General features: G+C 37.2%; 3 protein-coding genes across 25 annotated transcripts; 1 reads left to right on the top strand and 2 right to left on the bottom strand.

Annotated features, from left to right (window-relative positions):
- The first annotated feature begins 1,027 nt into the window (after positions 1–1,027).
- LOC106653881 (atlastin) lies at positions 1,028–11,730 on the top strand. Of its 20 annotated transcripts, none has more exons than XM_023458578.1 (11): positions 1,028–1,225; positions 1,320–1,811; positions 6,623–6,718; positions 7,968–8,233; positions 8,333–8,697; positions 8,769–9,183; positions 9,259–9,480; positions 9,552–9,766; positions 9,837–9,903; positions 10,104–10,228; positions 10,806–10,896. In XM_023458578.1, exons 3-11 carry the CDS (start codon positions 6,640–6,642, stop codon positions 10,810–10,812), a joined length of 1,761 nt encoding a protein of 586 aa, XP_023314346.1. In that variant the 5' UTR covers positions 1,028–1,225; positions 1,320–1,811; positions 6,623–6,639; the 3' UTR covers positions 10,813–10,896. The 20 variants fall into 20 exon arrangements, 19 of the variants coding, with proteins under 19 accessions (XP_023314346.1, XP_023314326.1, XP_014228991.1 ...); XM_023458558.1 differs by having other exon boundaries at positions 6,620–6,718; XR_001339419.2 differs by lacking the exons at positions 1,028–1,225; positions 1,320–1,811 and adding exons at positions 5,002–5,101; positions 5,839–6,069 and having other exon boundaries at positions 6,620–6,718; positions 10,104–10,444; positions 10,806–10,897.
- Positions 11,731–12,265: 535 nt separating this feature from the next.
- LOC106653883 (FK506-binding protein-like) lies at positions 12,266–13,481 on the bottom strand. Its single transcript, XM_014373511.2, has one exon. The coding sequence runs from the start codon at positions 13,210–13,212 to the stop codon at positions 12,349–12,351; it is 864 nt and encodes a 287-aa protein (XP_014228997.1). The 5' UTR covers positions 13,213–13,481; the 3' UTR covers positions 12,266–12,348.
- Positions 13,482–13,686: 205 nt separating this feature from the next.
- LOC106653880 (pre-mRNA-processing factor 39) lies at positions 13,687–21,624 on the bottom strand. Of its 4 annotated transcripts, XM_014373494.2 has the most exons (15): positions 21,313–21,623; positions 20,641–20,774; positions 20,027–20,473; positions 19,874–19,958; positions 19,657–19,796; positions 19,127–19,298; positions 19,026–19,049; positions 18,808–18,953; positions 18,602–18,727; positions 17,044–17,192; positions 15,726–16,125; positions 15,491–15,655; positions 15,027–15,413; positions 14,666–14,949; positions 13,687–14,582 (listed from the first exon to the last, which is right to left on the bottom strand). In XM_014373494.2, exons 1-15 carry the CDS (start codon positions 21,362–21,364, stop codon positions 14,309–14,311), a joined length of 2,985 nt encoding a protein of 994 aa, XP_014228980.1. In that variant the 5' UTR covers positions 21,365–21,623; the 3' UTR covers positions 13,687–14,308. The 4 variants fall into 4 exon arrangements, with proteins under 4 accessions (XP_014228980.1, XP_014228979.1, XP_023314113.1 ...); XM_014373493.2 differs by having other exon boundaries at positions 18,808–19,049; positions 20,641–20,771; positions 21,313–21,624; XM_023458345.1 differs by having other exon boundaries at positions 18,808–19,049.
- Positions 21,625–21,735: the final 111 nt, after the last annotated feature.

Below are 21,735 nucleotides of genomic sequence, written 5' to 3'. Positions count from 1 at the left end.
ATTTCGCAATTCGAGATAAATAAGCGCGGCACGGGGCGAAAATTCCACGAACAGATACGCACACACGTAAATGTGTGCGTGTGCACAGGCGATATCGCAGCATCCTATGATACATGCCTAACACTGGAAAAGTCGCCGAACAAAGCCAAGTTTACGATGCTAAGCAAGCGGGAGGATGTGCCAACACAGGTGGTCCGACCCAAAGTAGCGGCAGCTCGTACGAGGGATGATGATTAAAGTTACCTTGTAGTGCTGCTTTCCGTACACGAGGGATGCATACGATCGTTCTGTAATATATCTTGCGGGATTTGCATTTTCCATATTAAAAAAAAACACCTTGCGAGGAATAGTCGGCTACTGATATGTTGCTCGAGGAAATTCACGGGATCAACTGAATCATCAGGGGGTTAGGGCTCTATATATCGTTCGAAGTTCGATTTTCAAAAATGCAACGGTCGCCCGGCTACCACGAAAACGTTACATTTTTACATGTTTTCACGAAATCACAATTAAGAACAAAGAAAAAGTAGTATACGTACGACGCGTCGGTGCAAGAATTTCTGCAGTTGCAATTTGAACCGACGATCGATTCTTGGCCGTTACGTATTGAAAAATTTCAAACTTCTCGATTTTACTTTTTTCACTACCGAACGCGCTTTTGTACTTCACTTTTTCGTCAAATTGCAAACGAATTGCCAACGAACGTTATTAAAATGACTATGTATCCGCAGGAAAAAAGAAAAACAAAGGGCCGACTTGGATTTACGAATCTCGCGCTGCACCACCACCACCACGAGTGACGTATGAAATATTGATTATTCGGCTGCGCAACGCCCGAGTGCGGCGCGCGCGAACAATGAAACTGCACCACGCGATTTTCTTGTATAAAGCTCGATCGCACAGGGCGATATATCTATATAGGGCTGCGCGCGTCCAGTCGCGGATACGGCGTTGCTCGCGCAGAATCCAATATGGCCGACGCGCGACGGGCTACCTTTAATACTGGCCGTCGCGGAACTGAGTCGACGTAAACACACCACTTACCACCACCACCGCTACTGCCAATACGCATTGCACATACACTAATAGACACATCATAATACGCTTCAAGTATAAGCCCGTATGGATGTGTGTGGGTGTGCGAGTTTACGACAAAAATACGTCAGCTTCTCACACGGAAGATTATAGAGTGGCGGTTCGAGCAACAACATATTGACCGATGTGGGTGAGTTTTTTCCCTCGTGTAAACGCACACGAAACATACACACGTCTTACACACGCACGCATACGTAGGCCGTCTTTGTTTATTAAATATAAAGCGTTTGCAGAGTCATTAGTCGGGGGCAGCGCCTTGAGCCGTATGACGACTACATACACACAAGCATAAATCTCAGCCCAATGAATAGTAGTAGTAGATTCGCACGCCCGTGACTACATAACATACATACAGGAGCTCACGACGACGTCTCGTACATATTACTTGATTTCTCTTACATCATCCTCTCGTCGTCGTTGTCGTCGTCGTCGTTGTCGTCGTAGTAGCATAAGTGTTTTAGTTGTGCATCTTTGCCACCTGCTCCTATAAACTTTTTCCTCCGGAGCCAGCGCGTGTTTATTATTGTTCTTCCGAATCTGCAATTGTTCTATTGAAAGAGTGTCGTTTTGTTCATTGCATTCAATCAAACATATATAGTCGATATACAGTGTATGTGCGACTGTGAGACACGTCGTAAGTAGTGCAGAGACATAGCATATATAGTAAACAAAGCTACGGCCGATCTTCGCAAGATTTTTTCCACATTTCCATAAAGGTTGGTATACAGAATTGTCTTTTATTGTTTAAGTTGACTTTGCGTCTACGAGTGCCTCGATTCCTCGTCTAGCTGATTTTGCTTTCTGTCTCGTGCTTCGTAAGAACGTGTGAAAAAACATATCGAAAACATTGCTGCGAGGCTCAAACATACATACGCAGTCGCACGTATACCTTTTCTTTGTCTTTGTTATTTTATTCAAAGAAAAAAAAGGCACGTGAGTCGTGCCTAGTTTGCTATACATCGATACCACTATGACCACGTCAAAACGATTCGGCAAATCAACGAGCTCGATCAAAGATTCGCGAATTAGAGGGACATTGACATCATCTGTTTCGTCGTTGGCATAGAGTAAGGTTAGGTTCGCTGACTCTCGTTGTCGTCGTCTCGGTCGTCTCTTTATATTTTTGCGCCAGACATTCGGTAGCTGGCTGCTAGCGCTCAGTATACACCGACGACACGACATCGTCTGTTATTCATTCTGGATCCGTTGGAATTAAAGAGACGATTTTCTAAGCTGTCAAGCATATGGTATAATAAATCGCGTTCGTCGTCGCCCGTTGATTGTTATTGTTGTCTTTGTCACTGTGCTGTGCTTCTGCATTTGGACAAAAAGTGTCTGCGTGTGTGTTTGACACGACGCTCGATTGTGCAAGGTAATACATAATTGTGTCGAATTGCAAACGCGTATATCCCCTTCTTCGTGTTCGCGAGTGAAGTATGTGACGACTGATCTCTCTCTCTCTCTCTGTCTCGCTCTAACCATCATTTGCGCGGTGAAAAAAAATGTTGTTACACAAAAAATCAGTGTAGCGTCGTTCGCGCGATAAGCCTCATCTTGTCTAGTCGAAAGCCATATCAACAAAGGTATGTGTTCGGCTGCCAAAATTACGATTTACACGCGTTTGTTCGATATTTTTTGGAGATACACGATTGTCTGCGATTACTGTACACCGAAAAATCTTGAGTGTCTGGATATCGTTGGATTTTATAAGCATAAGCGTGACATGCATGAAAAGTGATCGCGGATACATATGCGGATGTGCATGCTGTATGTATGTGTACGCATGTGTATGTGTATGTGTGTATGTAATAATGTAACATTGTAATTGAATGCACTGCTACGTGTCACGTATAAAAATGACCCAATTATTTAAACGTAACGATGCGAAAGAAACTCAGATTCAATTGGGTACGTAGAAATATCATGTGGGGATTTCATTGTAAAGAAAGTGCCTCGACCTCGCGAAAGTCACGACGTGTGCTGCTGCTGCGATGCACATAAAATAATACGATGTTAATAGTCCAGGCCCCAGCTTCGCTGCGCTGGAACAATTTTTATCAATTGTTTTTTTTAGTCGTATGTGAAATTTCAAAGCTAAGAACGTGCCAAAAATTGTTTTGTCGATTTGTCAAATCTAATGATTTTTGATCATAGGCAACAATTATTTTTAATTAGTTTGACAACTCCAAAAAAAAAAGTATTTTTTTAATACTTCTTCAAAGTTTGTAGATTGCATAACTTTGACAACGAAAAATTTAATTAACATTGTGAAATTTGGATTTTATCGTAGCGTTTATTTGAAAATTCTTTCACAAAATCCTTCTAAATTCTGAAAAATTTAATTACCTTGAAAAACTATTAATAATTGCTGTCAAATTTTCAAATTGAATTGTTTAAAACCTGCTTTAAATTGCAGTACGTTTTTAGGCCTGGCAACATGCAAATTAGATTTCATCGGGCAATTTGACATAAAAATACGTAGAAAAACTGACTAAGAAAAATTTCCAGCGCAGCAAAGCCGGGACTTTTGCACTATATATAAAGAGAGAAAAAGAACGATCATCGCGTTCGCGTCCAATGTCAGCGATCGATTCCAAGGTCCGACATCTTTATCGATATCCGATCGCCTTGCATTTTACCTGCTTACCTCTTTCTTCTACGTTTTCTTCTTTTTTTTTTTTTTACTTTTAAGCGTGAGAGACTGGCGATAATCTCGGCGCAATTCATTATGCATGATAATTTCGGACTACTTTAGAAACACGTGTTGATAACTCATAGGTGCGCGCGTGCGATTTTGCCCCGCGATGTCTGCGAATGACTGTAAATGCCTACGAGCCGCGTTATATACATACTCGCTTGAAATATTTATCAATATAAGCTCGTGTATGTGTCAGTGACTCTATGAGAAGAAAAAATAAAAAGAATGCACCGATCGCACATGCGATTCACCGTGATTTTGTCGTACTTGACTTGGAAAAAATGTTGAAAACTACTCCACCTTGAATGGTCAGCAAAAGTCGTTATGAAAATAGATAAATCTATCACTCCTCCATTGTAACAACAACAACCTACTTTTGAGTTCATTAAAAATACTCTACGTATAGCTATAGGTATTATTTTCTGTTCACGAATTGGATCGTTAGATATATCGTGTAGACCGATGGAAGACAGCAAGTGCACACGTGCGCGCATGCACGGCTGTTTCCAACTTGTTGCCTCGGCTCGTCGCGCACTGAGCTGTCCGCAGAAATAACAATAATAACTTGACGCGTCGGTCGATGAAAAGTTCAACGTTCATTGTTATTCTTTTTTCCCATATATTATATATTCGCACGACACAAGAAAGTTTTGTTTTTTTCATTCGCAGTAGCTCTCGCAGTAGCTCTAGCAGTAGCTTTGTCCTATATACACGACACCGTATGCGCGAGTCATTAATTAGAGTACGAGTTTTTATCTTTTGCCAAAAAGTAAAGCAAAGTTTGTCGCGTAGTTTTTTTTAACAGCAGAACGTAGATCTTGCGAGATACGAAAAAAAGTGTGGGTGGGAGACTAATTATAATTCATAATCTTCCGAAATATCAACCTCGAGCGCGAGCCTGTAGGCTCATTTAAAAAACGATCTCTCGCTAGCTCGCTGAAGGCGACCCGTCACCTTTCCTTCTCTCTCTCTCTCTTTCTCTCTCTCTCTTTCCCGGCGGCCAACTTTTTGCACGCGATGAGATTGCACATAGGCACATACACGCATACGTGATATATAAATGTGTACAAATATATATACTCACGCGTACACAGAGACACAGGCATATAGCGAGCTCGGAGTCGCGCATCGCTCGCGGGAGATATTTCTAGGTGTATTAGCCTCTCTGTGTTCTCCTCGCGTTGCCGTGCAGATTCTCTGGCCTCATCAGCAGTTAGTTGTGTTCGAGCATCTGCGATCGTCGAATTCTCGGTCGACATTGTCTTTTTGCGCGCGTGTCTCAGTACTCCGTTATTACGTTTTCAGTGTGTCAGTGAAAATAATACGATAAATACACAAATTTTCTTGGGAAATTGGTCTCACACGTGTGTAATATACACACGGCGTTGTGCGAGAAATATATGGCTGAAAAATGTATCGAGCTGCAATAATTGCCCTTCGCGGATAAGTCGTAAATCCCCGAGAATGCGTTAAAACTCGATAACGAGAGCACACAAAAGCGGCTTACGTAACTGGCAATTGTTCTTTTTCGAAAAAAAAAATATCTATACATCATCGGGTTGCTCTGTGGTGTACATCGTACACGCGGAGAATCATTAGGGGGCGAACGAGGCTCTGTGCCGTAAGGGCGCGTCGCGCGCGCGATCGATTCATCATCATCCGTCTCTTACGCGTCGTCGAGCCTCGTCGCGGCTCCCTAACATTTCTTAATTACCATCGAAACGACAACTGTTGTACGGTATGCAATACGACTACCGACGCAGCAGCAGCTCACCTACAGGCACACAGAGCCTAGTATAGTCTCAATGCAATTTTCCACCGTGCGCGCGTAATACCTACACCGCAGCAGCAGCCGCCGCTAAATAGCCGTTTATTTCTGGCAGTCTCGCGCTCGCGCAATTTATACACGCAGACATTTCTCAGCCAATTTCCGACCAATTTCTCGCGAAAAACGCGATCCTCTCTTTAAATCTCTCTTTCTCTCTTCTGTCTCCCTGTTCCGTGCCGCGTGTGCGTCTGTGCTGCGTATATTATTGGCAAAATAGCAAAAATGAACGAGCGCAAGCGTACGCTGATATTGCACAAACGGCCGACCGACGACGCCGCTGGAGGAAGGCCACTGCTCACCGGCGACGAGATACCCATACGGCGACCTCGGCAAGTCGAGGTCTTGCCGCGCAGTGCGGGCGCTGATTTACAGAGAGCCAAGATACTGCCGCCGCCGACGATTTTACAACACACCGGAGGCAGGGATGGGCCGATCGTCACGACGAAATGTAAATGTCATATGCCCGTGTGCGTGTGTGTACGTGCCAGTGCGACTGTGCTAAAATGTATGCCGTTTCTCAAATTTCTTGGCGGATGATGTTTGTACAGAAGCATGCTGTATTTGTTCGTGTGACGTTTTTCGACTAACCCCTACTACCTTTAAACTCGACGAGATGGCTTAGATTTTCAATATCGATGACGCTGGCAACGGTCATGCTCAAACGTCCTCGGGGGCTCGTCATCATCGAGCTTTTCTCTATGTATTCTTTGCGAGATCGTACATGTAGTTGAACCAATGGACTGCCGCTGCTTTTCTAAACGCTAAAAAATATTCTTTGCCCCATCAAAGGCTCCTTTTAATTTCCGTCCTTTTTGCACAAATACCACCTCTTTATACAGTCACTCCGCTTTTCCGGCATAATATCTCTCTCTCTCTCTCTCTCTCTCTCTCTCTCTCTCTCTGGCGCCAAATAATTTTATACGTATATATACTCCTACCTACGTCAACAAGCACTGATAATTTTTTTTCTGCCTTTTGCTTTTCTTTTGCTCCGCTAGTAGTAGCTTCAAAAGCACCGATGCCATCGTTCGAGGACCATGCAAACCGTATACGCCCGAAGCAAGAACAAATGACGGATATTAATAACGATCAGCCTGGTGAGTACATTCGTTCCTATTTGCTTCTTTACTTTATTTTTTTGCACGCGCTTCTAATACAGATGACGACGCAATGACTTTGTTGCTTTTGCACGACTCGAGCGAGCGAGCGAGAGAGAGAGAGGGAACGAGCAATTTTTGCATGAATAATGATGCTTATTACTCGGTACAAATTGCGTTCTAGATTCGGAGGAAAAAAAATTATAATTTCAATGCTCATCTCGATTTTAAGTGAAAAAGGCTAAACTGACTTGAAAAGCTCGACTGTTATCATCATCATTTTCCCTCTTTTACTCTTGATAAAAAAACCCGATCACGTATAAAGTTACTCTCTTGCTATATGCAACCTGCAGATATATATATACACCTAAATAGCCATTTGGCCAAGGTCGTGACTTTTCCACGCACATCTTGCTCTCTTCCTCTCTCTCTTTCGCACTCTATATAGCTATACATTATGGAGTCATAATTTGTGCAAGCTTTATAGAAGCTATATGGATGGAAACACGCAGCTTTGCACGGTGCGGTCAAGGTCGCAGCCCGCGCCGCGTTTGCCGGTAGAGAAAAGCAAAAAGAAAGAGAAAAAAACTTCTCTCGAGAGCGCGTTTTTACTTGTTAGATGCATCTCCAGTTGCTACTTACTCGCGAAACAGAGAGAGAGAGAGAGAGAGAGAGAGAGGCAGAATGAAAAAATTGTCTGACGTCAGACCGCGATAATTTTATGGAAAAAGTTTCGTATGCGTGCTCGAAATTCTCAGATTCATTTTCATTATTCGTATAAGGAATATCGATGGATTAAAAATAGATGAGTAATCATGATAATTTACAACTTGGTTCTTCATAAATCGAATTGGCGTTTTTTCGTGATGTCATGGTTTGTTTGTTTTTCGTTGTTTAAAGGTACGGCTTACGGAAAAATCAGATTTCATGTATCGACTACCAATGACATTGCTGAGTAGCTGCAACGATTCGCGATGACGCGGTTAAAGTCATTATTTCTGTTGTTGACGACGATCACGTTTTTTCAACGATCGTTATCGCAATTAAAAAATATATTTCAACTTGAGAATTTTTTTATGTTGACTGCCTATTATAACTGTCTATTATAAGACAATTGGTACCTGAATTAAGTAAGCAGCCTCCATTGCATATTTTTTTCCTGATCAATTATCTCAATCGGTTATATCGTAAATTATGAACCCGAAAATTATTTGAATTGTGAGCTAAATGAAAAATGATTTAATTCCAGATTCCCCAAACATGCGAGATAGGGTAGAAAAAATCGACCCCGAAACATACAATTCCTCTCGAGCTGAAGCAGACATGGGGGTACCCGTTCAAATAGTCCAAGCTCTACCAGATCACACATTCGAGCTCGATGAAGAGGCCCTTGCTCGCATACTCACCCAAGACGATGTGAAGGATCGCAGTGTCGTCGTGGTTTCCGTTGCCGGAGCTTTCCGCAAAGGCAAGAGCTTCTTGCTTGACTTTTTCCTACGATACATGGAAAGCAGAGTGAGTAATCGTTTATATGTGCAAAATGCTCTATCATTTGTTAATTCATACAAATTCTGCAATCGAACAAATAATGGAACGTTTACTCAATTTTTTCAGTACATCCATCATGACACGTCTGACAATTGGTTGGGTGGAGATGACGACCCACTCAAAGGTTTCTCTTGGCGAGGAGGCTCGGAGCGCGACACCACCGGTATCCTAATGTGGTCAAAAGTGTTTCCAGCTACGCTCGCCAACGGAGAAAAAGTCGCGGTTGTACTTATGGACACCCAGGGAGCATTCGACAGTCAGTCGACAGTACGAGACTGCGCCACTGTATTTGCCCTCAGCACCATGCTGTCGTCCGTGCAAATTTATAATCTCTCTCAGAATATTCAGGAAGACGATTTGCAACATTTGCAACTTTTCACTGAGTACGGCAGGTTGGCGCTGGAAAAATCGGGCAGTACGCCTTTCCAAAGGTTAGTTTCCCTATCTCGCTTTTTCGTTGATTCGAAGATATTTTTTTTCAAATTAACCTTGTGACTATTAGGTTGCAGTTCCTCGTACGTGATTGGAGTTACCCCTACGAGGCCGACTATGGCGCGGAAGGAGGGCGCAAAATTTTGGAAAGGAGGCTTGAAGTTTCGACAAGGCAACATCCAGAATTGCAAAGCTTAAGAAGACATATCAGTTCTTGTTTCTCGGACATTTCGTGCTTTTTGATGCCACATCCTGGCTTGAATATCGCTACGAATCCAAAGTTTGACGGTCGATTATCAGAGATTGAAAGCCAATTTAAAGAACAACTAAAAGAATTGATACCTATGTTGTTAGCACCAGAAAAGCTCGTAACAAAAAAGATCAACGGTCAAACCGTCAAAGCTTCGTCTTTACTTCAATATTTTAAAAGCTATATCCAAATTTATCAAGGTGATGAGTTACCAGAACCTAAGAGTATGCTTGTGGTAAGTTTTGGCTAAGTTAATATATAGAAATAAATAATCTTAAAAACTGTCTGAACTGTCTGTTTTTGTCTGAAGGCTACCGCAGAAGCCAATAATTTATCTGCAGTGGCAGAGTCTAAAGACTTGTACATGCAAATGATGGAAAACGTTTGCGGAGGTACCAAGCCATTCTTAGCAACTGCACACTTGGAATCAGAACATGAACGATGTTTGGACAAAGCAATGAATCAATTCCAAAAGAAAAGAAAAATGGGGGGCGATGAATTCAGTCAAAAGTATTTAGACAAATTGCAAAAGGTTAGATTTCTTCGATTATCCAATTACATCGATCTTCAACTTTAATTACTACTTATATTTTCTGATTGAAGGACATTGATGAAGCTTTCCAACAATTCAAATCGCACAATGAAAGCAAAAATATATTTAAGGCTGGACGAACTCCCGCAGTGTTTTTCGTAATAGCCGTAACCACGTATATTTTATCGGGTATATTTGGTCTGGTTGGACTATATACTCTCTCATACATTTGCAACACCATCATGGGTGTAGCTTTACTGACATTGGTTTTGTGGGCGTACGTTAGGTATGAAAATCATTGTTTTATTCGTTTTGATTCAATTGTTTAACTACATTGTTTGTTTATAAAATTTCAGATATAGCGGTGAATTCAGAGAAATAGGCACGTCGATTGACGATTTAGCAACACTCGTATGGGAAAACGTAAGTTTAACAAAAACTTATAATAAAATTTAAAATAGCTAGTGGAGACAATGCTATTTTTTAAATTAACAACAGGGTCAAGCACTGAAATACCCTTAATCTATTGCAATTAATTTATTAACATTAATCCTTTACCCCAATTTAATAGATTTATTTGTTCTTGAAGTCCTACTAATGTGTGACACATTTTATCTCTACAGGGCTGGCAAACTTCTAAATTATTTTTTACACACAGACGACTTTTCGTTTCAATGTCCATCATGACTCTTACACTCCCGATATTAGTTTTGATCATCACAAACTTTTATCGCATCTATGAACAAACGTAATTTTATTTCTGTAATATATGTAATGTATCAGCGCGATTCACCATTTATTTTTGTTTACTTCTCGGGGTACAGTTATCACACATTTTATTTTACTTCATACATTAACATTTTCTTGCTATTTATTTTCTCATACTACTTGTTATCTTTTATTACTTTTATTTATTATATCCCCAAACAACTTCAAGCAGTATGAGAATCAGTGCTCAAAAAAGGTATGACGCTACGGCGTTGTTTCTAATAGTCTTTATCACTTTTAACTTTATGTGAAGTAAATTATAATTATTTTAGACCCAATTTTTTTATTATTTTATTAAAATTTATACCGTGCATTTAACGTAATGAATTAATTTTCTAATTATAATTTATCTTCCGGCATAGATGTTTCATTACTACGTTTAGGCATGCTCACTAAATTCCCGGAGAACAAAAATTTCTATTTATTTAAATATCATTTTCACCACGAAAATGCATGAATAAAATCACAAGCGTGAAGTAATTTATCTAATTAATGGCTTACAGCTGTTACTGATGTTGAAAAACAATATCTAATAATTCATTTAACTTTTTGTCTAGGTCATGAAACCAGTTTATCAGCAGTTCGTAGAGAAATCGGTATCCGCTGCAGTGGCGCAAGCCGCTGAAATGGCGACCAATGCAACAGTAAATGCCACTGGTTTGACTAACGGCAACTACAGGTCGTAATAATTGCTATTAGTTTGTCGATGCCAGACAGTATATTGGAATTCAATCGAGAAGACAGTTACTGAAGGCGGTATTCGTTTTAATACCTGCATACTCAGATAAATAGAAAAATATATGTGCATTAAATTTGTTAATGATGAAAAATGCAGATTTCTTACTTCAAGAAAAAAGTTCCAGGGAATTAATATTATTTTGACCCCGAGACTTTGTAATTCTCGATGCAGCTAAAACATGAAACTGTGAATGAAGAATGTACAGTACATACTGATTTTAAATCAGTGTAATAGATTGTTAAGAAATAATTATTTATAACATCGTATATGGGTGATTAATTAATTATATATATATATTTATATTGTTATCAAAATAAAAATTTGTACAAGCGAGGATTATATTGTCGAAGCAACCTAACTTTTTAAAAAATTTTACTACGTTTGAAAATTTTGTATGATATTAATCAAGTTCTCAGAGAGTTTTATGATATTACATGTGTATAAATATAGCTATTTAGTTCACGATATCTATATAGATGATTATTGAACAAAAATTTTCAAAAAATTCTTGAAAATAATCATTTAATGTAAATGCATATTACATAATTTTTGAACTCATTTCAAAGCAACTAAATAGATTTCCAGAATAAAAAATTTAATTTTTCTCAAAAAAATTTTTTATACATAACGTTGATTTTAACACAACCAAATCAATCTGTATTATTGTAAACGTTATGTGTTCTTGTGCCACAAACTTCTTGTACGAAACGTTGTAATAAAATAGAAGATAATATGTAATATTTCATAAGTTGTTCAAAATAATTTAACGACTTACCAAGATCTCTCGTGAAATTTGTCAAAATGCCATAATCTCGTATAGTGAAGTAGTAATGTAAAATTTTTCGTTCAGTTTTTTATTTTAAAAATCTTGCCATTTAATGAGTGTTTGCAATTGAAAAATATGTAGAATGTTCTGTTTTAGATATTTTCATTTGGTTAGTATTAGTTGTCTGTTACAGTTCATATGTTTCTAATAGTTTGGAAAACAAAGATCTATAAAAGTTTTTTCACATTATTTGCGTAAAGGTGATGGTTTTAATAGTTGATTGATGTCAACCATTGTCTTATTGTTATGTTGTGTTATTTTCAATTAGTTGAAGCAGGTAGATTTTTTAACATGAAAAAAAATATCTAAATAAATATATTCAAATTTATAGTAAAAAAATTATTCATTTTATCTTTATAGAACTTACAGATACCACATGATTTAAGTCATCTAAATGAATATTGTAAAAAATTTCGTGGAGAATATTTTTGGTGTAAAAGAATTAAAGCAAATTGAAATAAAAAACTATATATTTTAACTTATTTATCAGTGATAACTTGTTACATTGTTAAAAATACAAATTCAAACCATTTTTTCAAGCACCAAACATCTTGCGCACTATATTATCATAACCTTTAACAGATTTTTGCCACTGCTCATTGTAGATACTTAATTTTTCTTTTGCTAACTTATTTTTCGAATCAAAATTTAAAATTTTCTTCAAGTCTGATATAGCTTTTTCAAAGTCTCTGAGACCACCGTATGAAACTCCTCTTCTGTATAATGCCTTGATATTATTCTCTTCTTTATCCAATACTTTAGTGCAAAGAGTAACGGCATGATCATAGTTTTGTTTTATAAGCTGACATTCTGCCATATTATTAAATAAAACCAATTTTAAATTGAGTAGCTCATTAATAAGAGGCTCATCATTTTCTATTGGCTCCAGTGTCAAAATAATTTTACATGCTTTACTAAATGTATGAAAAGCATCAACATATCTTTTCTCTTGAAATAATTTAATACCCATTTGCTTATGTTCCAAGGCTATTTTATATTTTTCCTCAGATTTCCATTCCCAAATGGGTTTGTGATAAACAATATTTTCAACAGTAACCTCTAAAGAAACAACTGATATACCTATGTCATCATTCGGTACTTTTACAGTAATTAAACTTTTTTCTTTCAGAGACATAGTAAGAATTGCTCTTTCTATTAATATATCAACAATTGAATATGTTTTGTCTATAACAACTTCTTTCTTTTCTTCTCCATTGATTATTTCACTGTGTAAATCATTCGTTATGGCGTTGACAGCTTGTTCTCCGGTCTTATCATTGATTTTTGGACTGCTGATAATTAAAGTACAAACACACAAGTGACTTGGTCTTTTAGAAAAGTATCCTGGTACCAAAATTTCCTTTGATACTTTCTCATCTTTGGAAGTCCAAGTTGACATGATTTTAAAAGAGTTTAGAAGAATTTGATACTTCGATATTCCACTAATATCGTGAAAAGATACAAATTCAATTTATGTGTATAGCTGTTACTCTGATGGAAGACAAGGTATTATAAAAAAGATTGTTATATTTCAAATAACACTTGCGCTGTCAAATCGTGTATGTAAGCAAAACACAAAACAGTAGCTGTTATTAGTTACAAAAGTCGGCTTAGTTTCGTAAGTGATCTAGCCGGCAGACAACTCATACTGCATACTGTTTTGACAAAGGCAAATATTTGCCAGCGTTTTCTGCGCAAAAACACGTATGACCCCGATATAACAGAAAATATGACTGTCATTGCGCATCTCGTCACTAAGGGCAGAAATATTGAAAATTTTAGGAAATCACGATAAAAAATTATATGAATAACAAGAAATAGATCTTAATCAGTAAGGGATAGGAAGTTGATTTTTCAAATAATTCTACTTTTATTCAGATAAAAAAGTTTTATTTGATTGATCATAATCCTTAGTGATACAAATAGAAGTAAGCTATACAAAAAATTTCGTACAAACTCATAGTTTTAATATGTATTAGCAACATCAATTTTTATTTAAAAAATTAAGATGTTTTTCCACTTGAAATATATTCAAAGATAAGAGTAGACTCCATGCATATTTTCAAATTATGATTAGAAAACAAGAGTTGCTCTTTATAAAATCAAATTACGTGAAAACTAAAAAGAAAAAAGTTGAAACAGTACAATCACACACGCTCGTCCTGCACATTCTCATCAGTCCTCTCAAAGTCTTACAGCTAAATTTCTACAATTCTGCACAACAGTAATAATCGCTTACAACGCCATGTCATAGCCACCAACATGAGCCGAAAATAATTTCCATTAGTCCATTTCTGAAGTAAATCCTATACATAATATTCGCACTGGTCGAATTTCATTGTGCAAGTAAGACAGAACAAAAAAATATGTGCAGCCATGACCTTATAAGTGGATGCTCAATTATAGTTAATATACATTTCAATGATATCACACCGAAAGGGAGTATAGCAATTTGTGTGGTATGCGTGCCATATCGCAATAGTCATACATTTTTTTTAGTAATAGTTATAAGAGCCCCATTGATTATAAGGTGCGTAAGCCTGAGGATTACTTTGGCTGTACTGCCAATTTTGATAATTAGCGTAATTAGGATCCGCCGATGGAGGAGGGTATTGTTGATAGCTCTGTTGATAGCTTTGGCTATATTGACCAGCCTGGAATTGTTGCTGTTGATAAGGTGTCGAACTGCTACTGTACTGATAAGATGCTGGAGTTGCAGCGGGAGCGGCCGCATCTGTCTTGACGGTTTTCTTTGGCGGAGTAGCTTCACTGAAAATTCAGAAATAAAATCATAATGAATACCATGATTATCTTTGAAAATGAACTTGAATATAAATATTGTTTCAACTTACATTTTCTCGTCATTCTTGATTTTCTTTCTTTCCTTAGCTTGCTTTATACACTTCTGGAATTGGTCGTGTGCTTTCAAAACCTGTCTAATATCTCGGCTGAAATCTTCAAGAAACTCGACCTTGCGTTGGGCAAATAATACTCGCTGCTCAACATCAGCATGCTCGCGATCAATGAATAAATCCATGAATCCGATAACTTCCTGAACATCGACTGGGCTTCTTTGTAGCCCTAAATCGATCAGTTGCAAGTATAGTCTGGGATTGTCCTTATCTTTTTCTGTAGCCTGTAAATAAATTTTTTACATTAATATTTGAGTTTATGAAAAATTTGCTAAATTTACTAAAATTACCACAAACTCACCTTTAATAAGACTTTCATTGCCTTGTCAGTGTCATTTTTAATCTTACACAAGAACCTTGCGTATTTGACAACAATATTGTTTGCTATTGTTTTATTTTTACTAGTGGCGATATAGTGTTCATAAAGTTCAGCTGCTTTTTCGAGATCACCGCGACGGCGCTCAAGATTAATTCTACGGTAAGCAATCTGAAGCATATTTGGCGTGACTGAATCGATGTTTTCGAGTATGTTGGCAGCTTTCACGTAATTGCCCATACCTTCCTCAAAACTGGCCCATTGTAAATGAAGATTTGGCTTCTTTGGGTGGTGAACAGTGCAAGCTCGATGGTACACATCACGGATCTTGTCAACATTGTCGCCTTTTTGTGACTCCAAGTAACGCACAAACTATAAAAATGAAATAAATTGGCAATGATTTTCATTCTTTCGAATTTCAAAAGAATAAACATAATTACTGAACCTACCCTCATCCAAAACTCATCGTACAATGCGCAAGCTATTAAACAACGCTCGAACAATATAACTATCCGACCATGATCTTTCTGTTCAATTTCGTAATCGAGATATTCTTTCCAATTTTTCAATTGACACCTTTCTAAAGGCTTTACATGGAAATATGGTCGCTTGATCTATAAACGATTTAAATGCATTAAAACTAGAACAATGTATTAAACTCAGAACAAATTCGATAAAACTTACTCCTTCTTCATAGTTCCACCTGGCAGCAACGGCATTGACATTAGCTTTATGCATTTTTCTTCTGCTACTGATAATTTTTTCTCTAATCATACGAGTTTCTTCATCGGTAGGCGGCTTATCATCGGCAGAAGATTCCTCACCTGGAGGCGCTTCATCTGCACCAGCAACAGCCTCATCTGCTTTCAATAGAGATTTGACTTCAGCCCTTAATTCAAGGAAATCATCAACGCTGAGAATTTTGTTGGGGCTGGTTGAGCTGACAAACTCTTGGAACGACTCGAAGTGAGACATATAACCCATCGTAGGCGTTGTCAATAAACGATCGTAGATAGCCATTACTTTGCTAGGATTTTTGTGGTCCTGCTCAAATTTGATGTAGCTCTCCCAAAGGCGATCGGATCTGTGAACAGAGACAAGGTAGCGATTGCAATTAGATATTTTATCGCCGATAAAATTTCAGCAATTACTATTTAATATTTATCTTAAATTTAAGGAGATATAGAAGTCAACCAAAATATCAAAATATCAATCTTTTTGGAGAAATATTTAGTACACATTTCAGAAAACTGAATTGAAATTTTGATTTTTTGGCTGGGTTCTATATCCCCTTACAGAAAAATATCAAGATCAGTAAGAAAAAAGGAGGCTTTAACATAGTTTTATTGGTTTTTTTTTGTCTCGAGAGATTTCAAAAGCCCCAAACCGATGGACTTGCGCCAATGAAGTGAAAATAATTAAGAACAAAGGTTGATGTAAAACTTTATTTATTTTTCGCAAACATTATATTTCATTTTATATATTAATGAAAAAAAGTACATTCAATCACTTTCACTTAACTACCTGGTGATATTCGTTACAAAAAAAAGTATGCACTGTACACGCTTGACTTTACGATCGAACGCGACAGCTTGCTGCAAAATGCAGGATGCCTCAAAACTCACAGAATGATTACGGTAACTATTTTTCAGCAAAAGAACAAATCACTCCCAATTTGGTAATGTGTGTGCATGTTTTGAACTCATTATCAAAATGAAAGTTTATTGAACGTTTTTTCGAAATATTATTTTAAGCTATAATGAAAGATAAAATTATTAAACTGTCCGTTGAATCATGAATAAATTAAAAAAAATCATTTATCAAGTAATAATAAAAACTTACCTTGCTACCTTAAAAAATAATTTTTAATTAATTATTTAAATTTATCGCCGCAGCACAACAATTATTTTAAAAAATTTCAAAATCGTGAAGAACAAACTGATGTTGCACACTGCAATAAAAATCGTTGTAAAAATAAAAAATTTAATTAAAATGTATTTACCTGTATTCGAGCCCGCATGCCTTGATGGCTCTCTCATATTGTTCTCGCATTTTTTCCTCGTCTTTTTCGTGTATGACCTTGCAGTGATTGATGTAATGCAGCCACAGGTCGACACTCAGTGATATGGCGTTCAAACCTTGATCGAAGACCTGAGATATTGTAGTAGATCATTATGCAAATGCGCACCCAGAAAGAACAAAAAACAAATAAAACAGACCGGTCAACAAGTTGGAAAAAATTGTTTTGATAATTGCATTTAAGTACATGATTAATCGCACCAATAGACTTAAACTTAACTTAAATAATGATAATAATACATTAGCCTAATTTTATACTTCATTTGTTGTTATAATTTCATAAACGTAACACAAACCCATAGTTGTAGTATTACGCGTTTTAATAGTAATTTGTATCTTCCACTGTGTTTTTTTACTATAATGAATACTCACGTTTTCTCTTTTTTTATAGCTTGTGCATCGATTATTTTTGTCCTAAAAACGCTTGGTATCATCATGAATATAAAGTGATAATTTTTAAAATTTAATGGGCAGTTGTTATTTATTATAGCAACACAGAGAGGATTGCAGAGCAATAGTTCATTCACCTTTTATTTGTCTCTATATCAGGGATGATTAATTGGGCTTGAGAGAAGGTTGTATCCACGCTGTGAAGGCCTGCGACCTTCTCTCTGTCCAACTCACTTTATCCTCTCTATTTTTTTCATTTTTTTTTGCATCGTCCTTGTGTCATCTTCAATGCATATGTGACTAGGATATTATTTATCATCTGTCCCCATGTTTTATTTTTTTACTTTTTATTCAACGAAATGTAAATATTCGTCATACATCACTTGTTAACAATAATAATAATACTTAACGAATGATAATTGCATGATATACATACGCTTTTGTACATATAATTAGGTGTAATAACAATTAGAAATAATGCCAACGACACACTTATAAACATCACAAGTAGTTTTGATAAATATCATTGTACGGCGAGCGACACAGATTTAGAAATTCACAACAAAAAGCGGCCGGCTTACGTAATACTGTTTTTGTAATTCCATTTGTATTATAGTAAATAATACCACTATAATATTAATAAAACTAGTATCATCAACTAACTGATAATATAATAAAATTTCAAGTAATTGCATTGTGATAAAAATCATGTAAAGAACTCTTAAGTTGAAATGTTGCACAAATGGCTAATCGGTTAACGAGGCGAGTCTCGTCGGTGCCGCAACAAGTAGTGCTAGGCTGTTAAAAGGGAAAACCAATAAAAAAATATTTTACGTGCGTGTTCAATAGTAATTGCATTAATAGAGCACACGCCATGTATACATATATAAATACACATGTATGCCTACATGTGTATATACATACATATATCATCCATACTTATGTAATAAATAATAATACAACTTAATAATACTTAAATATAATTCATGTACTTCATTTAAATATATAGCAAGCAAAGAAAATTAAAATACTTAGGTCCATTTCACTGTTGCACTTGTAAAGTTTAAAAAATTGTGATAATAAGTACTCACCGTTTGAACTCGTTCGGGGTCCCCTTTCCTCTTCTCATAATCAGCAAATTTCCTCCAGTAACCATAACAGTAAGGGTAACGATCTAAAAATTTATAATATGCGTCTCTCGCAGCTTCTACATCGCTCTGCAAAAAAGTAGAAAATTTCGAAATTAATATTAATAATGAAGTGTTTTTAAAATATTTAAATAAATAAAAAAACTAACCTCTTGATCAACATATTGCAGCAAATAAGTCCAGCCTGTGAAATCAGCAGGGTCATCAATGACAGCTTTCCAGTACTTTTCCAGTTCAGGTAACATTTTCTTTTTGGGAGATAATGGCTTGTCATCCTTGTCATTGGAGGTGTCAGCTGAAATAGCTTTTATTTTAGCAGGGGTTTCATCATTATTTTCAGAAGTAGGTGAACAGGGATCGTATTCACCTTGAGGAGTTCTCTTTCTTTTTACTAAAAATGAAAATAAAAGGATTATAAAATGAGAACCTTAGTTAGTACAGTTGTTAAAAAAATTTACAAAAACATACCTCCTGTGCTGGTCTTGGTCTTCTTCTCAGGAGTCTTCACTGACTTTGCACCTTTCTTTTTCTTTTCACTTTCTAATGGTAGCTCATCATCGGAAACAGATTCAGTTTCACCAAGATCAGCAGGTTGCGCAGCAGGCAACTCTTCATCTGATACTGCTTCGGTTTCAGGTTCCTAATTATTAATTTAAAATAAATGACAATACTCAACCATTTTCAAAATACTTATAGTTTTTAGCTATGCATTATGTGCAGTATGAGTTTAGTACAGAAATACCAGAAGACTGTAATTCATTTATTAGAGAACCACTCAGTCTGAGGATAGGAAAATGGGATTTGTACCTGCAATGCAGTCTCATTGAATGACAAATCATCTTGAGACATATCTTCAATATCTTCACAAGCATGTTTAGTATACAACACATTTAATGAGGAAATCAAGGGTGAACGAGAAATGACTTTTATTATTATAAAAGCAAATGTGAAGCATGATGAATGGTTGCACAAAAGTGACCCGATGGAAAAAGTCATACCTTAGCAGTTTCAGTTGGTAGTTCATCTTCTGACACAGCTTCAGTATCTGGTTCTATTTTCTTCAGATCGCTTTCTTGATCACTAATTTCAATGACTTCTTGATTATTTTCTTTGGCTTTAGATTCACTGTCATTACTCTCTGGGATGAAAAATAAAATAATTAGTACATTATTTATCACCATACATAACAAGTTGAATAATCAAAAGACCAATTACCTTCAATATGTTCATCTAATCCATAGTTTGGATCTATGTCATCTTCAATCAGGATACATTGATCATCATTATCATCGTTATCAACCTACAAGTATATTTGTACATGATTTAAATAATTCGTGATTACTAAAACTGATTCTAAGTTAAAATTACCATCATTTGTGCATTATCAGGATTATCTTGGGCTGGAACCTCTGTTTCCATTTTCTGATCATCTTCAACTTCTTCAGGATCAAATTCAGGGATGTTGTCCTCTGGAGCAGCTTCTTGTGGTACTTCTTCCATTTCTTGATGCTCCACCACAGCCTGCTCATTCATCATTACTTGGTTTTCTTCTTCTTCTAGTTGTTCTACTAATTGATTAGAAGCTAGTGGATCTTGTTCCATTGTTTCGTCTTCATTCATCACTTCTGCCTGATAAGCAGCTGCAGCTACTTCTGCTATATTTTCACCGTTACTTTCAAAGGCTTCTGGATTACTTTCTTGTACTTCACTATAATCTTGAACTTCACTTATACTTAGGAGTTCTTCGGCGAAGATTTCTTGTTGCACACCATTTTCAGAAGCTAGCTCAGCTTGCTGTGGAACTACAGGAGGTTCCTACACGACGACAAATAAAAATTAAGCAAAACATTAAAGAATGCCTACATTGTGTACAATATTTAAACTGCAACATGCTCAAGTTAAAAAACAAAACAAGGTCTTGCAGTAACCTATATTATTATTTTGTTAAATTTAAAAATAATAACAATTGAAAAATGTCCAACCTCGTCAATGATCTCCTGAAAAGCTCTCGAGGCCCGGGTAGATCTTGTTGTCTTTTTTATGGGAGTCTTTTTTGTTGTCGGCACTGGGGTGCTCACAGCTTTGACAGCTCGGCCCGAACGAGTTCTCCTTACTGCTACAGGAAAGAATCAACGGCTTTATTATTATGATTCGACGATGACAATTCAACGATGCACAACAATGCAATCACCATGACAAATAAAATAGCAATGAAAATAAGTAAAGCTCGAGTTAATACTAACACTTCGTGTATACGAGTGACCGTCAGGCAACGTATAGAGCCTGACCGCAACGATGAATTAATGATAATAATTACAGATCGATTCATAAGTATAGCGTGTTTGTTGAAAAGAGCATTCGCGGCTGGCGATGATGGTCGGGCTGGCATCGATCATGCGTGCGAATATAAAAGCAAGCTTTGCACTTTATATACGCGCACAAGTGCATTCATAAAAGACGCAGCCATAGCATAAAACTCAGGGACGCCATATTACATGTATGCATGTTATAATGTGCGTGTGTGAGTGAGTGTGTATAGCCGAATGGCGCAGATATACACTGGAGAATTGGCGCCCGTTACACTTGGGTGCACGAGGTTGAGTACACGGCATAAAGGGTATTCGTAATAAGCACGAGTTAATAATGGAGCTCACCAGTTTCGTTGCCGGCCGTTTCGTTGCTCTCGTCACCACTGAGCGACGACATTGTCCCTCTAGGTCGCAGCGCTACTGCTTGGCTTGCGATAACGAAAAAATAAACCGACGAGCTTCTCCTCGTCGACGATGTCTCTGACACGCCTCACCTCTGTGTAAACTTTTTTTAGTGTGTAACGCACGCACGCCCGGCAAAACTATATATCGTGTGCAGCTCGCAATTATCAACGAGTGTTGCTTGTTAAAAGACGTCTGTTCGATGCCGTGCTGCCTCGTTCACTAACGCGCCGCCTCCCGAAAAATCAGTCGAGCAGCGCTACGATCTGCTCTACGATCGTGATCTCTGCTAGTGCCGCCGCGCCGTGCGCGAATAATATTCGCTGAACCCATTGCAAGTATCGCCTGTGGCCTGTTCGTCTGCCG

The sequence above is a fragment of the Trichogramma pretiosum genome, unplaced genomic scaffold (genome assembly GCF_000599845.2).
Source record: "Trichogramma pretiosum strain Unisexual culture from Peru unplaced genomic scaffold, Tpre_2.0 scaffold103, whole genome shotgun sequence".
Classification (NCBI taxonomy): domain Eukaryota; kingdom Metazoa; phylum Arthropoda; class Insecta; order Hymenoptera; family Trichogrammatidae; genus Trichogramma; species Trichogramma pretiosum.
Note: the sequence above shows the minus strand (reverse complement) of the source record. Positions and strands in the feature narration are given on the sequence as shown.